This window comes from Macrosteles quadrilineatus, unplaced genomic scaffold (assembly GCF_028750875.1).
Source record: "Macrosteles quadrilineatus isolate MER2022 unplaced genomic scaffold, UCM_ALF_1.0 Scaffold_4__1_contigs__length_99947679, whole genome shotgun sequence".
Taxonomy (NCBI): Eukaryota; Metazoa; Arthropoda; class Insecta; order Hemiptera; family Cicadellidae; genus Macrosteles; species Macrosteles quadrilineatus.
The window spans coordinates 86,597,685-86,623,361 of NW_026542597.1; the positions used below are offsets into that span (position 1 = coordinate 86,597,685).

Consider the following 25,677-nt stretch of genomic DNA (forward strand, 5'->3'; position numbering starts at 1 on the left):
CCATTCAAAATCATAGTAGCAACCAACTTGTTTAATTGAAGCAGCTGTTAAGATTAATTAATTACTGTACTTGAATACTCATCATAAGGTTAATATAGGAAACGCCAGAGCCACTGGGGCAGAGCCCGAAAGTCACATCAGAATAAAAACTACTTAGTTTTCCTATTTAATGCCAAATGGCCAAAATAATCAATGAACCAAATGTCTGTCTCCTTGGTAAATGTGAAGTTAAGGAGAATTAGTGAGTGAGTGAATTATTATTGGTTTTTGAATTAAAGAAATAACATAACGTTTAACAAGTACCTAGGTTTGCTGCTACAGGGAGGGTAATAAAGTGTTTTTGTGAAAGATTTATAGCTTAGCTTAGTACATTCACTACTAATCTTAGGGAAATTCGCTAAAAAATCAGTAGCTGGAACAGTAATCTATTTAATTTTAAAACCTATTTATGATAATATTTTTATCTTATTTCTGAAAGAGGTACATCAAACACTGGGTAGATAACATTATGTAGAGCAAACTGTATGAAAGGAATATGAGGCCTGAACTAGGAATATTACTGATCTGTGAAATATGAAAAAGTTCAAGTTGAAAGTAATATGATTATGTACAGTAAGAGAGATGCTAAAAGAAGAAACTAAAATTATATAGGTACATGTTACGTAAAACATTAAACAACCAGGAATATGTTAGCATGGCTTCGAGTCACTCATAAAATTTACAACTGTACCGGTACTAAGTAAGGATTGAAACTAGTGTAGGTCACTACAACATTTTTAATGCTCCCGCTAAAACCTAGGCCTAATTTAAATTTCCGCACCAGATTTTTTAAAAAAAAGCATAGATATTTAATCTGCATAACACTGATGAAATCGTGGAAGTTTTTACCACAGAAGATCCACCAATACGATTTCAATACTATAGGTTTATCTAAAAGCAAAAGCATTATTCATATTCCTCCTAAAAGAAGAGAAACCAGTTAACATAGTAACAATAACTCCTATGACCTACTGTATAAGAAATATGTTATTCATTGAATGATCAACCATATTTTGTAACTATAACGCGTTAGGCATTATTGTGTTTACACTTATTTTAACTCACTAAACTATGCTTAATGCTCAATTTTTTTTTTAAATGTCACTCTATTTATCGCAGTTGTAAGCCTTTAAAGCAACCGTTGATTTCGTCGCAATGATGATTTCGTTGCATGATTCACCTGGCAATAAATAAATAAACACCAAACTTGGCATTATTGTTCGTCAATACGTCAAGACAAGTCTCTTCTCAGAAGTTACTAGTAATTTGATTATTATAAGCCAATCATCGGTCTCAGGTAAGAGGCACGACTCTCGGCTTTTCAAACAATATTATTCATCAGGCATGTCTTGCCTAACCTAAAAGACATACGAAGTGATACGCCAAGCGACGTAGTCATACACTAGCTACTCTAAAATCCCTGCGAGTAGCAACAGATACAAATGACACATAGTAAACTACCACGGCTTTAAATCACAATATTGTCCTATAGTCTTGAACTTGTAAGCAGTAGTTTATTTGCAATCAAAGCCATATTGGTTTTTTGTGCTAAAATTATTCAAAATTACTAATAAATAAATACACTTCTAAGTTACATGTTTGAGTGACATCTAGCGGTGACCAGATGAACTGCGGCGAACGTTAGAGACACCTAGCGGTGACTAGACGAACTGCGGCGCACATTAGAGACACCTAGCGGTGACTAGATGAACTGTGGCGAACATTAGAGACACCTAGCGTTGACTAGACGAACTGTTGCACGCCTTGTTCTTTGTATTAGAATAATTGACAATTGGATACTGAAGTTATATATCAATTAATAGTCAAAGGTTTATCGTGACCTTGCCGTGACAGGTCCGCTTAATTCGGTTTTAGAGAATTTGGTGACGAAAAAACCCGCAGCAAACTGCAGACCAAGTTAATTTTAACCTGATTGGATTTTTACGAACAAGTCAGATTATTTGTTCCCTATAACATGATTTCCGACGAATAAGGTTTGCTGCTAGATGGAAGGAAAAGGGGGGTTTTATGATAATAGTCAGTTTAAAACCAAGAAAATTTTATAAAAAGCTATCCATAAACAAGCAAAACTACAACAGTTACTTCTTATCCATGAAAATAATAAGACAGAATTTATGTTTCTCTGTATCCTCGTACAACACTTCAATGTAAAAAATATTTTTTAATACTTTACACTCGAAGGCTGAAGTGAAAACTGGCTATTGTTGTGTTAAGGGCAAAAGTTTGAGAACCCTCATTTTATAGTAGTTTACGCAACGATTGTGTAAAGATAATTTTAACGACACGAGTAAATATTTTAAACTTTTTAATAACTTAAACGAGTGTCGTTAACACTATTTACCTAACCCGCCATGTTAAACTTCCCTATCCCAAGCGTGATGTATACAACTTCCTTACTTCTCGAGTGATGAAAAGTTGAAAAAAAAACTCACTCGGTGATGTAATGAAACCCATTTAAATAACATTGAGTGGATAACTTAAAAATTATACCTCTATGGAGCCAACGACGTTCAACGCTAGAAATCAGCTGTGTGTTTGAATTTTATTGTTATGCTTTTAAGAGTTTTCCTAACCTAGCTTTTGTTTGTAAATGAACGTTACTGTTAGAAGATGAGTGAAATTGATAATGAAGCATATTGCTCGTAACCTCCTGAATATTGTTGGGTCAGGTAAAATCTTGTACGTTACACGTTACGCAAGAGCGTGTTTACATCACTTCAGTGAATTATGCAACTCGCCTTCGCTCGTTGCACAACATTCACCTGCGTGATGTAAAAACGCTCTTGCTTCACTTGTAATGTAAATAGCTATTAAGCGAGTTGCGTACGCTACTTTACCTACGACAATGTTTAATTACAGTACTAACAGTCACTACTCATAACTTCTAAGAGAGGGGTTGTTTTCGTTTATAGCCGCTCATTGCCACTGACAGTGATGCAACGAAATATTGTACCAAACACAAATAGCACCACTCAAAAATTGGCCTGAACAGCTGATTAGTTGAAGTTCGAATCATTACAATGTTTACTTCTTCTCTCTCAATCCTTGAACCTACAGAATCCATTACCGTGTTGTTGTTATGAGTAAAACCATAGACAAAAAGAATTAAATATAGACTGTCAGCAGTGCAGTGGTTACCATAGCGGTTCTGGCGCAAACCGCTGGAAGCGCCGTAACTACATGGCACTCCCAGCGGTGTACGCCAGAACCTACGGTAACCACTGCACTGCTGAAAGTCTATATTTAATTCTTTTTGTATATGGTAAAACCATGCTGTGATAAAGTAAATCCATATTTTTTTTTAAATATGTTTAGATGCTAACTTGACCAGCTGGTAGATCACCTGTTAGACCACCACATACATCCGTAGTACGAAAATTTATTGCAGGTTTGAACTCAGTTTCGTAACGGTATTTACCTGCCTACCTTTGTTTTAAGTCTGAAATACAACACAAGCTCTCATTGTTGACTTCAAAGTGGGTTCGTAGCAGTGCCATTGAGCGATGGTGAAGCAATAAAGGTTTGTAATTGAAGTGGAAATGTCATGTCACATTGAAAGATCATGCGTCGGTCTCGTGGGACAAGGTGATCATTAGCAATCGCCCTAGAGTCTAGGCGAACTGGAAAATATGCTGTGGGCTAGGCCTTGGAGATAAATACATACACAGAATTCACTATTTGTATTGTTTATTACGGCTCTCACACTTAGTTCTATTCTTAATAATTTTTGGTTTCATGTTTAATAGCTTGCAAATTATGTGCTGGAATAATCTGATCAATGTAGATGGGGTCTTATATAAAAAGCAATTTATTCAAGAAAAACAGGCGTAACAAAAAATTGTTTTATCACAAATCTAGTTTTGATCCCGCACATTGTCTAAAACCCCCGATCGGGATAAGAATCTCGCGAATGGACACACTACTGACTCCAAAACAAATTAACGGGCTACTATATAGTAATGTTTCCATTTCTAAAAAACTACTTCAAACATCCTTTATTTCCCTACCATGAAAATTAGGGGCGCTACTGTTATAGTAGTTGGAGTTGGAGATCAGGAGATTATGATAGAAGCTGTCACATTATTGAAGTATTCAATTTTCCAACAAGGCTACAAAAGTAGAGATCTAACACCTTATAGACTTGCTCGATTCTTCCCACAAGTACTTGTTACTCGGTCATACCAAAGTGATCCTAGATCCAGGTAATTCGTCGACCAATTTGCGGATTGTGGTGGGAATCTTCAAAGGTCGCGGTCAAAGTTAAACGAAACCTACTTTATCTACTTGTGTTACAATCTGTAAACAGAGCTACATTATATGAATGATTCTACGTCGTAATGAGAATGGCTGAGGATTTTCAAAGGCCTTGTGAAGATGCAAGGCCGTCCAGCATCAATTTCACTGCGATCCTTATCAGCTGACCCTAGAACAGCTGATCATAGATTGAGCAAGAGAGGGGAAACAGAGAGAGGACATGCGTGGTTCAGGTAGTGAGTCAATCAGCACGCGTTTGTTGGTAGTGGGGGAAGTCTAATAAAATGCATTTTCCAAATTTGATCAAAATATTATGTTTATAAACAAGGAAACTGGTGCAAACTACAACAGGTTACTTAAATTCTCTATAACAATAACATAGGAATTTTTAATTTACAATTTTTAGAATTTTCTCCGTAACTATTCGGCGCAAAACAAAGCTTCAATATAGGCCTACTAAATTGTTCGTTTTTTTGAGCTTTACAAAACGGTTGATAAAGAAATTGCGAAATTTAATGTTTTAGGGTAAGAATGGGAAACCCCAATTTTTACCCCATTAAACCAACAACAAACCCCCGTTCCCGTAGTCCGATCATGCTGGTTCGCGAAGTCGTCCGAATAAATGTAGGTTTACACATTTATACAAAATTTAAGCAAAATCGGATCATTTTTGCTGGAGTTATCGTGCTAACGGACACACATATATGTATATGAATTTGAACGGATGGTGTTTTTGGTCACTGGGGACCTCAAAACGAAAAAGTACATCGGTCCCGGGTCCAGGTCTTACCTTGAGTACTACGGTAATAGCTTATTCCCTATATAGAAAATCGCTAAAAGGCTTATTAACGAGAATTTTAAGCCTAGTAAACATTTTTAGACTATTGATTGGCCCTGATCGCGATATGTATTCCATTCAAAATAGATTAATTTACCCACATATCATACCGACAATTAATTTACTCTATCAACAGGAAATTCAATGTTGGATTATAAGCCAATCATCGGTCCTAGGTAAAGAACACGACTTTCGGCTTTTAAAATAATGTTTTATTTACAATAAATGTAAATGGATAAGTTATAATAGTTAGAATAAACAATGGTCTAACAGGGTAGTCAAGTTCCAGCTTCTCATAAATCGCTGCGAGAACGTATAAGCGGATACACAGTTTTCTTTGAAAACTAGCGCGGATTTCAATCGTCAAGCTGTCCTTTTGTTTAGGTTTCAACTGAGTTTTTTCTTGACTGAAAATAAATTTGTTAATTGGGGCTTACTTTTTTATAATACAAATAAATAAAGAAACTGTGATGGATTTAGTAAATGTATTGTAAAAGTTATTGTAATGTATGTTATTTTCCCATGGACCCATAAATTAACGGAAAATCGGATTCTCGTAAAAAGCCGAGTTTGATTAAAATTGCCATTTCACTATTTAGAAAAATTCTAAAAACAATAACAATAAAATCAAAACAAATATATACGAATATTTTAGCTATAAGGTGATTTTCTGTTTGCAATCTGGGTGACCTCAGCCTAAAAGCGCACATATGTTTTTCATTCCACCATGATTAAGATAAGTATGTTATGGTCCTTATACAGTAGTTCTAAATTATATAGTGCAACATCCATTGCTGTAAATATTACGGTTCAAATGTTATTGCAGCCTTTGTAATTTTTCCTATAAAATATCATAGTAACTCCCACGACTTACCCGTGATAAAGGTTGTTGGCAATTTTGGAGGAAATATTTGTCAGATTGCTGATAACGTTTATTATTTTTGAATGGGATGTCTACTTCATGGTGGTGCAAAGTTAAAAGCAATGCAATGTCACCCAACTTATTATATACCAAAGATATGTGATTTTTTTTAATTGGCTTCTTTTTAATGTACAAAGATAACAACGAATAGTCATTCCTAAAATTAGTCTCGTGGCAAGAGCAAAAATGATCTGATTTTGATGAAATTTATTACAAACCACTAAACCTACTTTTATTCGAACGAGTTCTCGAATTAGCATGATCGGACTATAGGAACGGGGGGGTTTATTGGGGGTTTTATCGGGTAAAAATTAGTTTTTGCTATTTTTGACTCTTAAAAACATAAAATTTCACAATTTCTTTCCAGACCATTTTGTAGAGCTTAAAGAATAAATAATTTTTTATATTGAAGCGTTGTTTTATGCATAAAGGTTACGGAGATGATAAAAAAAAATACTTTAAATTAAAAATTCATATGTTAGGCCTAATCTTATGGAGAAAATGAAAACTGTTGTAGTTTACTTATTTATAGATGTATATTGATAAAATTTGGCAAATTTTCTTTTTCATCCTATACCTACTATTAACATTTGGCCAAAAGACTTTTTACCTTCCCCGTAGCAGCAAACCTAAGCACTCATTAAATCTAATGTTATTTAAATTGGGAATAAATATGTCTTATTTATGGAAATATTTTAGTAAAAATGTAATCAGACAAGTTGAAATTTGCTTAGTCTGCAGGTTTGCTGCGGCGGGGGTATTTTAATTATGAGCTAGAACGTCTAGGCTCGAAGAACTCTTAAGACAAAAGAAATTCCCCCTACAAAAGAAATTTAAATCCAATGACTTAAACACTTCCAAATACTCTTATTTATCCTGTGTCTCCGAAACTAAAGACGTAAAAATCTAATGCCGTCCAACACAAAAAATATCTCTTATTCCTCCTGCGCCTATCGTCAACACGTAGTCTTCTAGACAAGTTTGCCATTTGCCTGTTTCCTTCCCACGGCTATAGACTTGTAGGTCTAGGCTATTGGTGCATTAGTGCACAGTCATCACTGCATTATCTTTTACGGTAATAGTTATGATGTGCTATTTCTCGAATCATAGTGAGCTAAGGTAAATTACACCGTTTTATCAAAATTGTTTAAGAGTGCGACTGTTGATTGAAATCCTTTTGAGTTATACAGCTGACGTTTAGGGGGCGAATTACAACCGTGATTGAAAGGGTGGGTTGAAATAAGGAGTCTGAGCTTGGTGGATCGCGATTGGTAGATTTATCAGAATTTCAAATTTATAGCAGACTCCTCGTCCCATTGTAAATTTGAAGCTTGTTTTTCGCGTCTAGTTCATGTGTTCACTAATCGCTAGTGTAGACGACATTTTGTTTCTATTATTTTAGGGTTATTTTCATGATTTGTGCTTTACTATTTGGTTATTTATATATTTATTTATTTACAGAATGCCATTACATCACAAAATGACAGGACATTTGTCAATTACATTATAATACTTAAAGCTAAATAATAATATTCAATTTAAAACAAAATAATTTTAATACTTAACATCCATCCTACCAATTTCCACTTAAAAAAATCATTTAACGAATAAAATGTTTTGGTTAGCAACCAGTTTTTACATTCTTTTTTAAATTTATTTGGATTGGTAATGTTTTTTAATTTATCAGGAACTAAGTTGTACAATTTCGGTCCAATATATTGAGGTGATGCTTCAAATAGTGATAATCTATGGCTAGTGGGCTTAATTAGGTTCTTATGTCTAGTGTTATACTTATGGTTTGTGTGACTCTCCCTAAAAATGGACAAATTGTTGAAAACCCAAAATAATGCTTCTAAAATATATAGGTCGTAAAATGTTAAAACCTGAAAAGCCTGAAAGATAGTTTTAGATGGACTTCTTCGGGGTACTTTAGCAATAATTCTAAGTGCCTTCTTTTGGAGCCTAAAAATCTTTTTACTATGGCAAGAATTTCCCCACACAAGAATTCCGTATGAGATTAAAGATGAAAAATATGAGTGATAAACTGTTAATTGAGTTTTAGTGTCAGTGATTTGAGAAATTGTTCTGAGAGAAAAAATATACAGAGTTAGGCAAAAGTCTGGAACCCCCCAGTTAACTTTTTATGCTCCCAGCGGTGTGCGCCTGAACCTATGGTAACCACAGCATGGCTGACAGTCTATATTCAATTTTTTGTCTATGTTGTAACTTAGATAAAATCCGTTGGTGATTGGATGGATTTGAACCCGGGACCTCAGTGAGCGAAGTCCCACGCTCTACTACTAGACCAGCTCACTATCCAATTACACCATTGATTATTGAAACTAAGAAATGTGTTGTGATAAATGAGATTATTAAATTTCTACATCAGTATAGTATTCTTCTACAAGGAATAAAAGTAGAAACCCAATTAAAAAAAAATTTGAAATTTTCTTTATCACAAAGTAGTTTACAGAGCTCGAGCAAAGCAACTAAACGGTACTTAACTGTTGTGAACCAAAGTGATTATTCCAGTGCAACATAGCTGCAGGGGTTTCCTTGGCCTAGCGTTCACTGACCTTTAGCGCACAAGACCCACGAAAACCCAAGGCCCTTGTGTCATATAGGCCGATATTTATGCAGTATTTAACACACCACTCACGATTCCTTGCTAATAGATTCCAAGTAATTGTGAACAAAACGCAACGTGTACAACGCGTGGGAAATGCACGGAAAGTGTGATTGTTACCATGGCAACCTTAACATTTACATTGTGAATTAAACTTTGGCGTTAACTTGTCGCAGTAATTATTGTATGGCTTTTAAAAGAGAGAGTTTTCCAAAATAAAAAATGTCTTGAGAGACCGATCCTTTTTTGGTGTTTGAAATAGATGTGTGCCAAACCACTAAATTATGGTAGTTTCACATGGATAGGTTGGTAATCGCCTGGATTCTAACCAGGGGCTCCAGCGCAGAAAGCCTGCACTCAAACAACTATTACAGTTTTTTCCTAGAATGCTAGCCACTTTGGATTGTTTTTCACATTACCTCAGGCTAGACCTAAGGGTTACGGCATTATCACAGATAAATTCCATTGGTGATTTGGCGAGATTTGACCCGGGACCTCTGAGACTGATGTCATGCGCTCTAACCACTAGACCTGCTCACTCCCCAACTAGAACAGTAGTGCACCTAATTTTAACAGTGAGGAGATAAGGGATGCAGTTTTGAGTAGTTTTGCTTTCTCCTCCTTTATATAGTCTATGGAAAACGTATTGCTTGCAAGGAAATTTTCTAGTTTGGATTTTGAGCGGAAATATACATGTTGAGTTCACCTGAGTCCAAAAATGAAGAAAATATATGAATGTTTGCTGATGCCGCTTCTTTGTAAATGGAATTTTTAACCCACAGAATAATTTATGTGTAAAACCAAAATGTTGTAAATAAGAAAATCTTTATGAAATAGCATATATTATAAGTGAAAATTATTAGTGCTTACAAAAACAACCATTTAATGGTCAAACTAGAGGCCTTCGAAGAATTAATCCATCTGTCTTCTCATTCTCATTACTTTATAAATAAAAGTCAAAATACACTGATCACTATTATCCCAAAAACCTTAAAAGAAAATATTTGTTTACATTTGAGCATATGAATACTTAGAATCTGCACTATATTAATTAAGGGATCAGCTGGTTATATTTAATATGATGAAATGAAAATATTTACATTATTTTTGTGGCTTGAAAAAGAATTTTGATGCATATTTGTAATAGTCAAATGAACTAAAAAATCAAGAATGTACAAATTGTTTGTGGTTTTTAAAATCAGTGTGGTCTCTGATATGTGTCCAGGATGTCAATGTTAAAGGAACAATTATTTGCTAACGAGTTTAATCCATTATTTGAAGGGATTGCACCTACCTTCTCCTATCACCTATTAACCATTTATAAAATTGGTGTTCAAGAGAAAAGATTTTGGTAAGTACAATCCCATCCATTCCTAGCTAGATATAGTATTCTGCAATGGCATAACCATGCAGTTGTTGAATGATGAGTATGTTGTTGTAAAACCGGAGTAGTATGGTCGTTGTCGTGCGAGAGGAAGTCGAATACGGTATTACCATACGAGTCCGATAAACACATTTTGGACGAGTGGCGTACGATATTTTACACCATACCACTAAATCCGTACAAATCCTTATATATTATCACCAACTAAAGGACTAACAATCACTACAGTAGTCATATCGTCTAAGAGAGGTTATGTTTTTGTTTATAAACTAACCACTCTAACCCATAGCCAAATACAGTATTGAATGATACATAAACTTTGATAAAACTTCCTTAAACAAGATACAAAATGTAAAAGGGAAAAAATACTTTACTCGGTTGGAGTTATGTAAAAATATGAACTAAACACAACGTGATAGGCTGCACAGTAAGATGTCTTAGTAACTTTAACCTTGACTGCTCGACTGTAAAATAGTTGACTTAACAGTCTCATGATAAAAATCAGAATCGTGCAGGCTGCATGAGGTGTTTCTTTAGTCAAGGTAAAATTACCCAGACTGGAATATTCATTATCATTTAATATTCCCGTTTTAACATGTATTAACATACACGTCATCAGGTGTTATGTTTCAAGCGTGGATAAAATTGAGAAATGAAACGCAAAATTTATTAATTTGTTATGTTAACTACTTTTTTTGCCATACTGCTGCAAAAACAGCTCTTTTTAATGCATGCCTTGTGAATATAAAGTAGCATTTTTACTCTCTAGGGAGTAAGCATTATTTTTAGTCTCTAGGGAGTAAAAATCAGCTGTTGTAAACAATTGTAAAAATCTATTGTGGCAATCGCATCGATCGAAATTATTTATCAATTGGTTTATTAGGTAAGGTTTTTAGCTATTGTTGTCGATTGCTCGACATATCGATGGTATAATGTACTGCAACACAATCGTAATAAACGAAATGATTGAATCACTTACTAAACAGCTGCTTATTTGCATTAGCAGAATTGAAAACAAGCTGGAAGTCGTTTTGTGAGGTTATCTTTACATAATAATAATTTCGTTTCCTAGCTTTGTTTGTTAATTAATGATGCAATATGATGAAAAAAATAGTTCACCACACGGGCAAAAAGTGACTTTTTAACCCTCGCTCATTTTCCGACCTCGGCTTTGCCTCGATCGTAAAACTAGACCTTGGGTCAAAAAGAGTCTTTTTAGGCCCTAGTGATGAAAACACTATTGTATTTTTTGTTCACTTTATTAAATATTTTATTAAACTTTGAGAGTCTTGAGCTCATTTGGCTAATTAAATAGGTACTTTCCTGTTAAAGGGAACATTCATTATTATCGATGGTTTTTTCTCAATATATCGATATTTTTGTTTTCCAAACCATTACAAATTGACAATTAACTACTGATCTTGTTTAGGCTAAAACAGTCTATTATATGGATTAAGAAATAAAACTGTTCTAAGCTAACCGTTTAATAACAGAAAAGGCAAGTTAAACACGGAATTTTTAAATGTTACAGCAAGTTTGGTTAGTTATGTTAGGTTAATTTTTTAGAACAGTTTCATTTTATTATTGTTTGTTGATACTGAACAATATTTATCGTAGTTGTCAGCTGATATGTTTCAATTTGTTAATATCGATATATCGAGAAAAAAACCATCGATAATAATTAATGTTCCCTTTAACAGGAAAGTACCATTAAGGTACACCTAGTAAATACGAACATAAAAAATGTGAATGACGTTTGGGCTTCTGAGGACATTGCAACGAAAATGTTCAGTTGCCCTGGACTAAAGTCGTACAAATGGAGGTAAAGAGACGTATATTGTATCCGTAGGTAACATATATTTCCAAATTTACAAATATATTCACAGAGCATGAAAACAGTTCTCAACAGGAACCACTACTCTTTGGAATTTACTGTCACAACCACCACTGTACTACGCATTACTGTACTTGGGATTCCAAGTTACCCACAAAGTTCAGGGCCAACGACTAAAACAGATTTCTCAGCTTTGATTCGCTGATTCCCACAATTTGCTCTGACATTTGTACGATGGAATCGTTTATTTACTCTGAGGCAACATCGCACTGGACACCAGTCTTTTTGCCTAATTATGTCATTTGGAACAAAAATATAGAACCCTGGGACCTAATATCTTAACCCTAAGTATGAAAAAAATTACATTTTCTGCATACACGTCAATGTCCAAAATTTCACATTTTTACTTTCAAACGCGTTTATCCGAAAGTTTGAATTTCAACAAATTTTCTGACAAAAATATCTTGAGAACCAAATGATAAAGAGAGTTCATATATTTACCACATATTTAGTAAATCTTTTGCTAAATATTTAGGTAGAATTAAACTTTTAGGTATATATGTTGCTTAGACACATAATTTTATATGCATGACTTTTAAAAAAAAGTCTAAAGTTTACTCTACGATTTTTTATAAACCACTAATACTACCATGATATTTATCAAAATATTTAGATTAGATCATTATTTTGTAAATTAAAACATGATCAGTGCAATATGTTGCATAGTTTCTTAGATATATCACTTTGAAATATGGTCTAAAAAACGTGCAAAAAACCTGTTTTTATTCCTGTAGCCTGTATGTGACAACTTTTTGGCCGTTTCACATTTTGTTATTTTTGTTAGCTCACTACACACTAGAATAAATAGTTAATCCATTGTTATTGTGTATTTCAAAAAAGGTATTTTTTCAGTGGTGAATCCCCTTAAACGGGAATTAAAACATGTAGTCTTTTACTTGAGGGAAGGATGGGATTTGGTTTCTTAACAGATCTTGGAACATCTTGAATCATAATATTACCATTGAGCCGACAGAAAAACTATTATTTTACGGTAAACGTTAAATCGGAAACTTTTCCGTGTATTTTAAATTACTTACTTAAAACTTAGCCACTATAGTCACTGTAGTCATTTTCCTCACTCTTCTCTAGGACCCATTCCCATTATCTAAACAATTCTACGATTTTTTGATAGAAAAACAAATATTTTACCAGAAACTTAAATACTTTAATTTATATTACTAGCCGCCATACCCGTGCTTTGCAACGGGAAGAGAACGCTAAGAAGAAGAATTAATTGCGTTCGATTGAGCTGCTGTATGAAAGGTTATTGCCCATTAATGTAGTCGATACCTTTGTGTAGCCCAACGATCACATAAGACCAAGTGTAGCCTAATTTAAACCAAACGGTACAGACAAACATCACTAAATATTTTAGATTTTTATAGATTAATAGTGTATGAATTGGCCTACGCCTACGATCACACTACGATAGAAGATAATCGGCGAGGGCACTGCCAAGCCTAGCTAAGCTTGCAGTCCCAATGGTCCTAACCATAGATTAAACATACGTTTAATCTATGTCTTAACTGAGGTGTATTGGTTTTTATGGTTATTATAAGCCAATCATCGGTCTCGCTCGGGCTAGAGACACGACTCTCGGCTTTTCAAATAGTTTACATTATACTGTTTCCATAAATATATGAGCGCTATTCGTTCGGCCAAGCGCGCTAGTCATGTACTAGCTACTCAAAGATCCCTGCGAGTGTCAACGAATACAGAGGACTCATAGTAAACTACCAAGGCATTAAATTGCAAAATAAACCAATAGTTTTCAATTCATCAATGGTAGTTTTGTTAAAGTCAAGACCATATTGGTTTATTTTCCCAGAATAATTTGAAATTACCAATAAACTAATAAACTTCTACGTTACATAATTTGGTGACATCTAGCGGTAAGTAGACAAACTACGGCGCACTTTGGCTAGTGGCACCTAGCGGATACTAGACGAACTGCGGCCCACTATGGTTAGTGACACCACGCACAATTTGTTATTCAGGATTAGTTTTGCCAACCGTGTCATTTGGATGCTTCTGATTGACTATAATGAAGGTTTACTAATTAAAAAATTAGTTTTCTTCATAAAATAAAACTATAAATGCCTCTAATTCAATTTTATAATTTTTTATTATGCAATTAAACTGTCATAAACTAACCAAACCAACAAAACGTGCTGATTATGAAAAAATCAATGAATGTTTACTAATCGAAAACATGGTTCTGTTCATAAAATAAAACTATAAATGGCTCAATTTCAATTTTATAACGTTTTAATTATAAAACTAAACCGTCATAACCTAACCAAACTAACCAGACGTGCTGATAACGAAAAATCTAATGCAGGTTTAATCGAAAACATAGTTCTGTTCATGAAATAATACCTACTATAAATGGCTCAATTTCAATTTTATAACGTTTTAATTATAAAATTAAATTGTCATAACCAAACCAAGCCAAACCAAACTTGCTGATAATGAAAAAATCAAAGACAAAAAAAATTTGCCACGGGTGAGATTCGAACCCTGCTCCTTTGGTTAATAAGCCCGCCACCTTAACTACTACTCTACCGAGGCAGATGTCACTGGGACATATCAATGCGGTAAATGGTGTTCCCTCAGCCAATCAGAAGCCTTCAAATAACACTTGGCAAAACTAATTCTGGAATAAATAATTTATAACTAAAAAACTTTTTTAAATCAAAACGTTTTTAAACGCACTAAAAAGTAACCTCTGCTCTTCGAACTGTCAAATTTGAGTATTTACAGCTGACTTAAATTAATCGATATATTTACATTCTTTCAAAATGTAAACATGGAAAATTTGGAAGCGCATGGGGCGTAGCCCCAGGGAAATATGAAAATTAAATGATATAATATTGCATTGTCCTCCATTTGTGAGCCATGTTTCAAATTTAAAGTCTCTAGCTCATCAGGAACCTCGTTTGAAATTGATATAAACATTTGTAGGAAAGCGAGCTAATAAAAACAAGCCCATAAATTAAATGATACTAGAGGTCGTCCAGTGGTCGAAACTCGACCAAAAATATTTAATGTACAGACTTCTTTATTTTCATTCCACACTTTGAATAGAACATGTGATTGGAGTTTCTTCCATTTGTTTTGATTTTCTGTTTATATTTCGTTGTTATTTCGTCACCAGCATGGCAACTCATAATATCCATGTTAAATTTTTCAAAATTTTAAATTCATTTTTTGTGCTTATTTTTGAGCCTATTTTAATTTATAAAGGGATTCTGCACACCTATACAGGAAAATAGCTTTCTAACAGTATGCGTAGATTTTCCCTACGATGCACACGAGCTGAGAAAAAAGGTTTTTAAAAAACATGCTTGCCTATTAATATATAGATAGATAATCCATCATAAAGTTTAAGATTAAATAAATCTACCACATAGTTGTTTTATTTATTTTTTGGATCAGCTGTCTGAAATTGTGAAATAGGCATTTGACAGTTCTGGTTTTTTACATTTAAATGTCAAAGCAAATGTAAACATTGTGAATTAGGCAATGTGAATTCATTCCTGCACAACTTCACGTTACGCTCTTTCCAATGACACCAAAACCTTGTCAATCGGTTCAGTAGTTTCGGAAGTGGTCGAAACTCGACCAAAAATGTACGGTAATGTACTCACTTCTCTATTTTCACCCCACACTGTAAATAAAACATTTGATTGGAGTTTCTTCCATTTGTTTTGATTTTCTGTTTATATTTAGTTGTTATTTCGTCACCAGCATGGCAACGCATAAGATCCATGTTAATTTTTTCAAATTTTTAAACTCATTTTTTGTGCTTATCTTTGAGCCTATTTAAATTTATAAAGGGATTCTGCACACCTACAGGAAAATTGCTTTCTAACGGTTTGCGCAGATTTACCCCACGATGCACACAAGCTGAGAAAAAAGGTTTTAAAGAAACATGCTTGCCTATTAATATATAGATAATATTGCATTGTCATCCATTTTTGAGCTATGCTTCAAGTTTCAAGTCTCTAGCTCATCGGGAAGTATCAAAATTTGCAAGAAAGCGAGTTAATAAAAACAAGCCCATGGTGCGTAGCCCTAGGAAAATATGAAAATTAAATTATATAATTTTGCATTGTCTTATATTTGTGAGCTATGTTTCAAGTTTCAAGTCCCTAGCTCATCGGGAAGTTAGCATAAAATTGATTGCAAAATTTGTACCGGACAAGAAAGTGAGCTAATAAAAACGTTTTAAAATTCAGCTGACACCACAGACAAGGGAAACAAAAGTCTTTTATTTCATTAGTCGGTGACACCTATCGGCTACTAGCGAACTGGCACACTCTGAAAATCTCAGACAAAATACAAACAAATCTTTGACTAAAAAGGTTGAAATAAAACAGTATTTCACATTTATCTTTTTATTCTTGACACCAAAATAGTACCAAGGTAGAAGAACTTAACATCTAAACTTATCTAGCATGTAATTTAACTCAAATTAAACATGAAATAGGTGAAGCTCGTATTAAAACTATATTTACACATAATAAATTACACTAAATAAACAAAATAAATGCACTTATTGCTTACTGTTTTAAGTCATTTACGTGTGTATACTGACAATTTTGCAGTTCTTTGGTAAATACTTACAACTATACTGGTCTTTATTCTAAATGAAGGCTTGCAATGAAACTCTTGTTGTGAAAGGTACTTAACTCTGAATGCAGTTAATTCGAACATACAGATAAAGGCACATGAGAAATATACAATAAAAATCTTAAACATAAAACTCTCGTCAAGCAAACGAAATCAGTTAGAATACTTTTACTGTGAAGCTATAAGATAAAGCTAATTATTGTGGGTTAATATTAAATGAGTCGTATATGACAAAGCTTGGATAAAAAGGTGTGGAATAAAAAGAACATTTTAACATCGTAATTAGTTTGTGAAGGGAAAGGATTTAAATTACTTAACTCACATTTTTTGTTTGTTTCAGACACCAAAATAAATTAATACTGTATTTTTTTTACCTATAATGTAGATTTGTAAATTAATAAGTTCATGCTCATTACTTTTACAGTTAAGAAAATAAATTTACAACAAATATTACAATTCCAAAATTTTGAATTTAATTGATTTTGCAAATAATTTTAATTGAGTAACCATATAGTATCTTACATTGAATAATGAAAGAATAAATACAATTCAGTATGAATATGCTTTTGTCATGTTTTTTTATTTGAACCAGTGCAGTAATAAATTTATATTGTAAATTTTAAAATAATAGAAAAAAAACTGGTTTAAGTTTTATATAATTTTACGAAAATAAATTGAAAAGACTTTAGGGCCATTCATGGAGGTGTCAATTCTAAATCCTCCTTGTTTGAACAAATATTCAAAGTTTGAACTTAAAGTAACTTAATTCCATTTCCCCGTCTTGAAAACAAAAGTGAACGTCTTACAAATCGCTATTTTCTATTTGCAGAGTTTGTGTGAGAAAAAACTGATTTCAAAGCTGTGACGATGGCGTTGTGGGATAAAGGCTCCCAGAAGAGGGAGAAATTCGAAGAGTTTAAAAGTCGTAAGAGCTGGCTTCCTCGTCGGCCTTCCTAGCCCTGAAGAGTGCCTTGTAGACAACTCCAGCAACGACCCCACCGAGGATCGGGCCCACCCAGTAGACCTGGAACAGTAATGCGTCAATGTTATGTCAGCGTCAAGGTATGCCAGCGTCAAGGTATATCGGCGTCAAGTTATGCCAGCGTCAAGGTATGTTGTTTACACATACAATATAATCAAAGTCTGACAACACATTTGGATATCTTGGCGTGTACTAATACATTTACAAATATAAACAAACGATGTTACAATTGTTATAGTTTGTTAGCATTTAACCAGGGGTTTCCTACCAGCCTAGATTCAAGGAGTAGACAACTGTGTCTACTCCTTTATGCTACCTCACATTGGTTATCAGGCCTAATCCCATGTAAGAACAAAAAAATGTCAATCAATAAGTTTTTATCAGTCACCTACAAAAAGTTTTAGAAGATAGAATCTATATATTAATAGGCAAGCATGTTTCTTTAAAAGCTTTTCCCCAGCTCGTTTGCATCGCAGGGAAAATCTATGCATACTGTTAGAAAGATATTTTCCTTTTATGTGCTCCCTTTATAAATTAAAATAGGTTCAATAATAAGCACAAAAAATGAATTTAAAAAAATACATGGGCCTTATGGGTTGCTATGCTGGTGACGAAATAACAACGAAACAAACAGAAAATCAAAACAAATGGAAGAAATACTAATTACATGTTTTATTTACAGTTTGGGGCGAAGTATAGAAGTCTGTACATCACATGTGTTTGGTCGAGTTTTCGACCACTGGACGACCTCTAGTATTAGTAAACACGAGGTTTATGAAATCGGTCTAAGGAAGAAAAATATTACATGTAAAGGTATGCCAACCTTATCTATGCACAACTGTTTATTTTTATAAAATTACATTATAGTTTAGACCGATTGCTTGAAAGCTTAATGGAGACAGCAAGGATTATTTTATTTTTAGTCAGATAGGGTAGGTAATATATTCTCACATACTGTTATACTGGCCGATATAAGTAAAACATAAATAAACATTCGTCGGATTATACAATTCGAAAAATTTGATGTTATATAGCTGTAATAAAAGGTTAGCATAGGTCAGTGCTGTTTGGGAGGGGTTGTTGAATTGGCTTGGTGGCATTAGGTTAGGTTAGGCATAATTCTGATCTTACCCAGTGGTTGTCCCAGTGGTTTCCAATGACAGCGGGGCCGAATGACCTCGCAGGGTTCATGCTGGCGCCGGTGTACTTGATCTAGAGAACACGACAGAAATTTCAGAAACAAATTTAAAATAGTATGGATGAAAATACTACTGTGAATATCAGTAATAAACCTACAAAGGTCGTTTTACCCCATTCTACCAAACCACTCATATTCAGCTTAAATACGCCTCCAATGTTCGCCACTATGTGATAGAGTAGAATGTTATACCAATTTACAAGTCCTTGAGCTTCAAGGAATAATGAGATGATCTTCAGCAAATGTAAGGATTTAGGCTGAATCGGCAGCTTCGTCAGTAACAAATCCATGAAGCTCAATCTCTAAATTCTTCCACCCTTCAATAATAAATAAGCCAAGTGTGCTTGGTTAAAGAATTGATTGGGTAGCAATCTGCAACTCTCCGGGCTTCAAGGATCAAAAGATCTTCATGAAAAACCTACAAGTCATAGAGAATGCTAAGTTGATCGTGTTTTGTTTATCAAATTGCCACTCTCAGTTAGCTTAGCTGAATCATTCCCTTGTTTATGGCTGAATCCAAACACAATTCTGTGTCATGGGACTTTTGTCTTATTCTGTCTTATGAGAATCAATCTTTAGTCTTATTTGAAATAATATTAGGTGCTGTGGAACTCACCGCGGCTAGATGACAGGTGGTGATGGCCAGACCAATAGCGACGGGCGCGGCGTTGCCAAGATCCTTCCTGCGGGAGTCACAGACGGCCTGGACGGTGAGCACGAGCACGAACGTGATGACAGCTTCGGTGATGAAGCCCTGGGTGGCGTCCAGACCGGCAGCGGAGTTGACCTCGGTCATGCACAAGGTGCCTTGTTGAGCGGGTGGAGTGATCACCTGTAGAAAATATCGGATAAGTTGTTGGATAATGGTTTTTTTCTTCTGAGAAACTCTCTGTCTCTTAGAAGTAAACAAGATTTTTGTTCTCGAATCTTGGGCTATGGAAGATGACCGAACAGCAAAAATACTCAGACGTTTCAGATGCATTGCAGCGATCAGTCTGTGGAGCAATTAGCTTGCCTCAAAGATCAATTTTGCAACCAATCCGAAAGGTCAGCCAGTGTTCTAGCAGTTCAAAGACATGTTGAACTTCTAAAAGATAAAACACGATCTTCTTATGAACCCTATCTGTTCACTCACTAGCAGAAACCTGTGTGAAATATACACTTGCTGCTTTACACTAATGTGGAAAAAATCTCCAACCATAGGAAACGCTTCAACTTCAAACTCAAGCTACATCTTCATCAATTGAATTTTATCTCGTACCGAAGATCGATTATTTCGACAATTTCGAAACGTACGGTTAATATTTTTATCAGTTCAACACCTGAAGTACAAATTTCCACAATACTTTGACCGTACAAGCCTTCTGTTCAGTTCAAGACCCATCTTGTGTATTTCGGATACAGTATTAAACGAAATCAAATAAAGAAAATACCAATGGCAAAAGGTTTTAAAAATTTAAAGATGTTTATTGAATGCATCTTGAGAGAGAATTTCTTTTTTGGTGAAAATAGGCTTGGCGCCTGGGGTACAGTGCAAGTAATTAAAGAGAGCCGGTTCAGACAGCGTATATTTCATGGTTCAAAACTGGACCCAGTTAACCTTGGGTATCGGGATTGAAAAATTGGTTCAAGCATCTGATGTAAGTCAGAAAACAAAACTACAAAGGAATCTTATTCTACCCCTCTAAGAGCATGATTCAATCAAATTACTGCACATGATGATGACTAAACTTACAAGAATTAAAAGACTAAGTATCCGATTTTAAATTGCTCGTTACACATTTCCTTCCAGCAAAATTTTACTCGTCAAAATCAATCTTCAAAAGATTTTACATCTTCAAACCGCTTTAGGTTGACAACCTTGCCTACCTTCAGAATAGCGGAACCTCCAATGGCACCGATGCACTGCACGATGATGTAGAAAGCTCCTTTGAGGATGCTGATGTGTCCAGTCACCAGGAGTCCACAAGTAACAGCTGGGTTGATGTGACATCCACTCACGTGACCGATACACTGCAACAATGGAAACTGTCAGTATCCAGAATTCCTTCACACTGCAGGGAATTCGGGGTGTGGTAATGTGGCTGCAAGTTGGACGTAAAGATTAAGCCTCTATATTGAAATTTTATCTGAACCGTGTATTTCGAGTTTAGAATTTATTGATGTCTTCTTCTCTGTCTTTTTCCGAAGAAATTGGAGCTATACCGTGGTCAAATTGTATCTATGGTCAAAGGATCATAGGATAGAGCGTTTGTGGAATTTGTATTTTTAAATAAATGCCAAACACACGTTCAAGATGAAACACACGGTCATAGAAAGAAAAGATTAATTACTCCAACATGGAAATGTATCGATAAAAATGCATGTAAAAGTAGGAAAAGTACCAGAGTAGGGTTAATGACCTTGGCTGACCCCGCTCTGGTCAATGAATGAAATTACGTAAAGAAAGCAGCAAGGTCGTCCAGGTATCAGTGACCGCTCTCTGTCTCTCTCTTACACACTGCATCTGCGTATCTTCTCTCTTTCTCTCTCTCTATGCACCCCGTATAATGTCACTTATTGGTTCACATGACGATATTTTTTTAAATGACGGATCACAAATACAGTTTGCGATTTCAAAGACGTTAAAGGATAATTCGAACTAAAATAATGGTTCTCGGCGAAAGGATAGTTCAAACGAATGAGTAAAAAAGGATGAAAATGGTTCTTCAACAAAATAAACTTTCATGTCTGAAAGATCAATGTTTTTCTATTGTCGTGCTAAAACAATATATTTTTTCATAAATACTTATGGTAATTAATAGGATTTAAACCCTCAGGGATAGAAGTTGTGGAACGAGTAGGATGATAGCTTTGTTACTAAATTATTATTTTGTGTTAAGTATTCTATTGATTTATTTTCCATTTAGTCTTCCTCCAAGACATACAAGTTTTGACATTCAAATGTTTTGCCTTTGGTCTGGCTATAACACATGTTTTGTGTTTATGTAAATGTACTTTATTGTTGGGTTTTAAATGTTCTGTGTTGATGTTGATGAAATATAAATGGTTGTATTCAATTATTTTTTGCTCTTTATTATTTAGTGATTTTCTCTATATCAAATTATTTACCAAGTTTTCTCTCTTTTCACTAAAACTCTAAACTCAAAGACACATCAAGATTTACAAAGAGGAGAATACTTCAAGGTAACATCTCTTCCTTAACAAATATCATTTGGTACCTACTAATGCCTGATACTAAATTTCTAAGTAATCTGATTATTTCCTCTCTAATAATTTCTTTTTGTGACAATTGTAATAGTATACTTTTCAACTTACACTTTACTGTCATCACTTATTTTGTAATCTTCTAGAGTGACTAAGTGGGCTTATCAAAGATCGAATTAGACACTTTAAACATTGGATAAATTAATTTATTATTGAAAACTTTGCAATACACTTACACGGGTTCGTGATTGTGGTATGAATTGTTGACACTGATTAACTATTTTTCAATAACTATCATTCTTGATAAAGTTAAGAGACTCTTAATCTTTGACTTTGATTGTTGCAAGACTTCCAATTGTACAATTTGTACAAAGTGATGCCTCAAAGTGTGCTTCGTATTGGTGACGTTTGAAGGCGCTAGTGTTACAAAATCTAAATGTTTACGTATCGTAGGGTGAATTTTCTGTACTTTACCATAAAAAAGTTACCTTTCTTCTCTGGTCATAATGCTATAGGACAAACATCTATACTTATTTAATACGCAAGCAGATTTTTTGTGACAATTACTCCTCCGAAACTACTGAACCAATCGTCATGTTTTTGGTGTCATTGGAAAGAGCGTAACGTGAAGTTATGCAGGAAACTTTCTTTTTAGGGAAATAATGAGAGAGTGAGGCCATGGAGCCCTTTAAAGTTTCGTATTTCTCCATAAGATCAACATTGGAAACAAAAATTGTTATGAAACTCCAGCTGTTGTCACAAATCAAAAGTGAGAAGAATCGCATATGTTAATTGTAAACAGTCAATAAGTTTGCTAATTTAACAGTTTGCTACAAACTTGCTGACTTGGTTGAAATTCGTTTTAAAATAACACCATACTTAGCAATGCTCGAATTCGAGCAACAGGGACCCTAGTATAGTTTAATTTAGCATATAGATTGTAACATCATGTTAATATTTTCAAGTTGGTTAAGACCACCAACTTCTTAAAAAGCTAGATCAAAACGGAAATCTAAATCTTACACTTTTTATTTTCATTCATCTCACACACTTCTACCCTAACCTAACCTTAACCTACCCTAACCTAACCTAACCTAAAATCTCCTACATGTGCGGGAAAACACACGAGTTGTACCGAAGCCTTGAGCTAGATTTGAAACGGCTTCATTAGAGCTTATTAATTAGAACACACGCCTTAAACGAACATCGAGCTGCAAAAACTTGAGCAATCTCTCATTGTTGGCGTCCAAAATGTCGGCCACAACTAAAACGGTCGGAAATCCCCGCAGGGTGGAATTAAAAATTCGCCGTCGGACCTGTAATATATGGGTGTCTGAAATTTCGCGAACGTGGGAGATGCATGATTGTGGTATTAGAAGATAAAGTGGTTCGAGTAATTACCTTACTGAATTATTTCATGGTGGTCTATGCGGCGGTGTGTATTTCCTCCCAAAAGTATGAAAATTGGTTTGGGATTGTCTACAATTAAGTAAGAAGTGGTAACTAAGCTTTAACAACTTCTTGTTCAGTTTTCTGTATAGTTTAAATATCTATGCCACTTCACCGTGACATATTCTGAGTAAACTCTTAAGCTATAAAATTCGGATGAATGCAGTGAATCTAGAATCTTTGACTGTGGAAGACGTAGACACTTTTCCATGTTTATTATGTATCATTACCAATACCGTTACCAATTGAGAAGAGGACGCATTCTAGGTGCGTATTTTAACCACATTATTAGTGAAGGATGAGTATAGATTGTTGTGAATATGTGTATGTGTAGATTTGTTACTGGTTAAGATCAGCTGTTTCATCAGCCAGGATATATTTGAAGCCCAATGATCAGGGACAGCTGGGTCCAGTTTCGAACCTTCAAAAAGCTACTGACTTTTCGCAGGATCAACCTTCGACTTTGCTACGTGAGCACTACCCAGTCATGATAGCCGCTGTAAACACACTATAAAATAAACCTTGGAGTTTTTTCAACAAAAACCTTTGCCAAGGTTTGTAAAATATTATACTGGAGGGCTTATTTATGTGGGATTTAAAAAAATAATACATTTAGCTACCAATCAAATATCTACAAGCCATATTTAAATTGTAAAGTCATACGTAACGCCTACCGATTAAACAATCTATTTCTAAATGAAGTGGTCAGAATAGAAAATTTTTTTGAGATCAGCACTGCATATTTTAGTATACATTCAACACCGGTAAAATGAATTTCAAAACAGAGTGATATGACAGTAAATTATATTACACAACCCATATGTAGGTTTGTTTCAGGTTTTGACGTCTTGACAGGCTCATTTCGTGTCGGCGATGTTCAAAGTAATGACGGAGGTCGATTTATGATTCGGAGGCATGCGGGGCAACTCCTGTGAAGGTCACTGGTTCAAATCTCGCTCTGGTTCTGGTAGCTGTGATATATTATGAGTCCGCTTAATTGAGTAGGAGAAATGGGAAGCCTGGATGAACTAATGGATTTGGCAACAATTATACTCAATCAAGATATGTAAGATTTCTTCTTTGCACGATATGATTGGAGCAGATTTGCAAACAACAATTGGTTAACTTGTTCAATGAAAAGTCCATGAAAATGTCACAAGGAGCTTAAGAGAAATTCGAAAAAATTAAGATAGTAAAATATCAAAATTCTCCTTTGAAAGTCACAAATGAGCGTTACATACCATAATGTAATTGATCGTTTTGACTGTAATTAAGTCAAATCTTGGTCTGCTAGAGAAGACTGCGTCTTTGGATTTTAGCTAAATTGTAACCTATTGAACTGAAATTGATTTCCAAAAATACAGCCATAACGTCTGCCAATATCTTCAAGTGCAACGATGTGGTCTTCTCGAAGGAAGATTTGGTTGTCTACCTTAACCTTCGAAGACTACATTCTTTTTTGGTCCATTAGAAGAAGTGTTGTGGCCTAAAACGTTTAAATTAACCTTTAAAGTTGGTGTTGTAATTATTAAATTGTACCTTTTCGCCCTTTACATTCTTCTTAGATATAAGATACCAGAATCCCGTATAATTTACGATATTCATCAAACCACAAAACTGTAACTCATACAGTGCAACAGTAAAATTCTTCATGGTGACGTCACAGGCAAGACTTAACGTTGGAAATCAGGTCATGCTGCTTCTGTTGGGAAATCGCAACAATATGTGATTCCACCGAGCGACAATAAATCAGGTTTATGGCTCTGGAGGTTTATGCCGGAGTGATTGCAGCCTACAAAGACAAACTACGCGGCAAAAGTGGCAGATGCCTTTTTTGGTGGGAACATCGTATCGATTAATCCGGTCTTGTAAGGACTGACTCCTCCCACGGACCCCGTAGTCTATGGGGTTTACAGCCTCACCATAGTCTATGGGGCTTATAGACTGTTCACCATAGACTTTGGGGTTTACAGCCTCATCATAGTCTATGGGGTTTAAGGTCAGTTCACCATAGTCTATGGGGGTTACAGCCGGTTCACCATAGTCTATGGGGGTTACAGCCTCACCATAGTCTATGGGGCTTATAGCCTGTTCACCATAGTCTTTACAGCCTGTTCACCATAGACTATGGGGCTTACAGCCTGTTCACCATAGTCTATGGGGGTTACAGCCTGTTCACCATAGTCTTTACAGCATCTTCACCATAGTCTATGGGGTTTACAGCCAGT

At 34.9% G+C, this 25,677-nt stretch overlaps 1 protein-coding gene across 4 annotated transcripts in view; it reads right to left on the reverse strand.

Moving 5' to 3' along the window:
* Positions 1-16,368: 16,368 nt before the first annotated feature.
* LOC128992548 (aquaporin AQPcic-like) overlaps positions 16,369-25,677 on the reverse strand; it is an 81,925-nt gene continuing 72,616 nt past the window's right edge. For all 4 annotated transcript variants that reach the window (XM_054416176.1, XM_054416175.1, XM_054416178.1 and 1 more), the window contains exons 3-6: positions 20,663-20,806; positions 19,410-19,625; positions 18,727-18,807; positions 16,369-17,637 (exon numbers count right to left, since the gene is read on the reverse strand). In XM_054416176.1, coding sequence (XP_054272151.1) covers positions 17,530-17,637; positions 18,727-18,807; positions 19,410-19,625; positions 20,663-20,806 — 549 coding nt within the window. In that variant the 3' untranslated portion in view covers positions 16,369-17,529. The remainder of the gene's footprint in view (positions 17,638-18,726; positions 18,808-19,409; positions 19,626-20,662; positions 20,807-25,677) is intronic.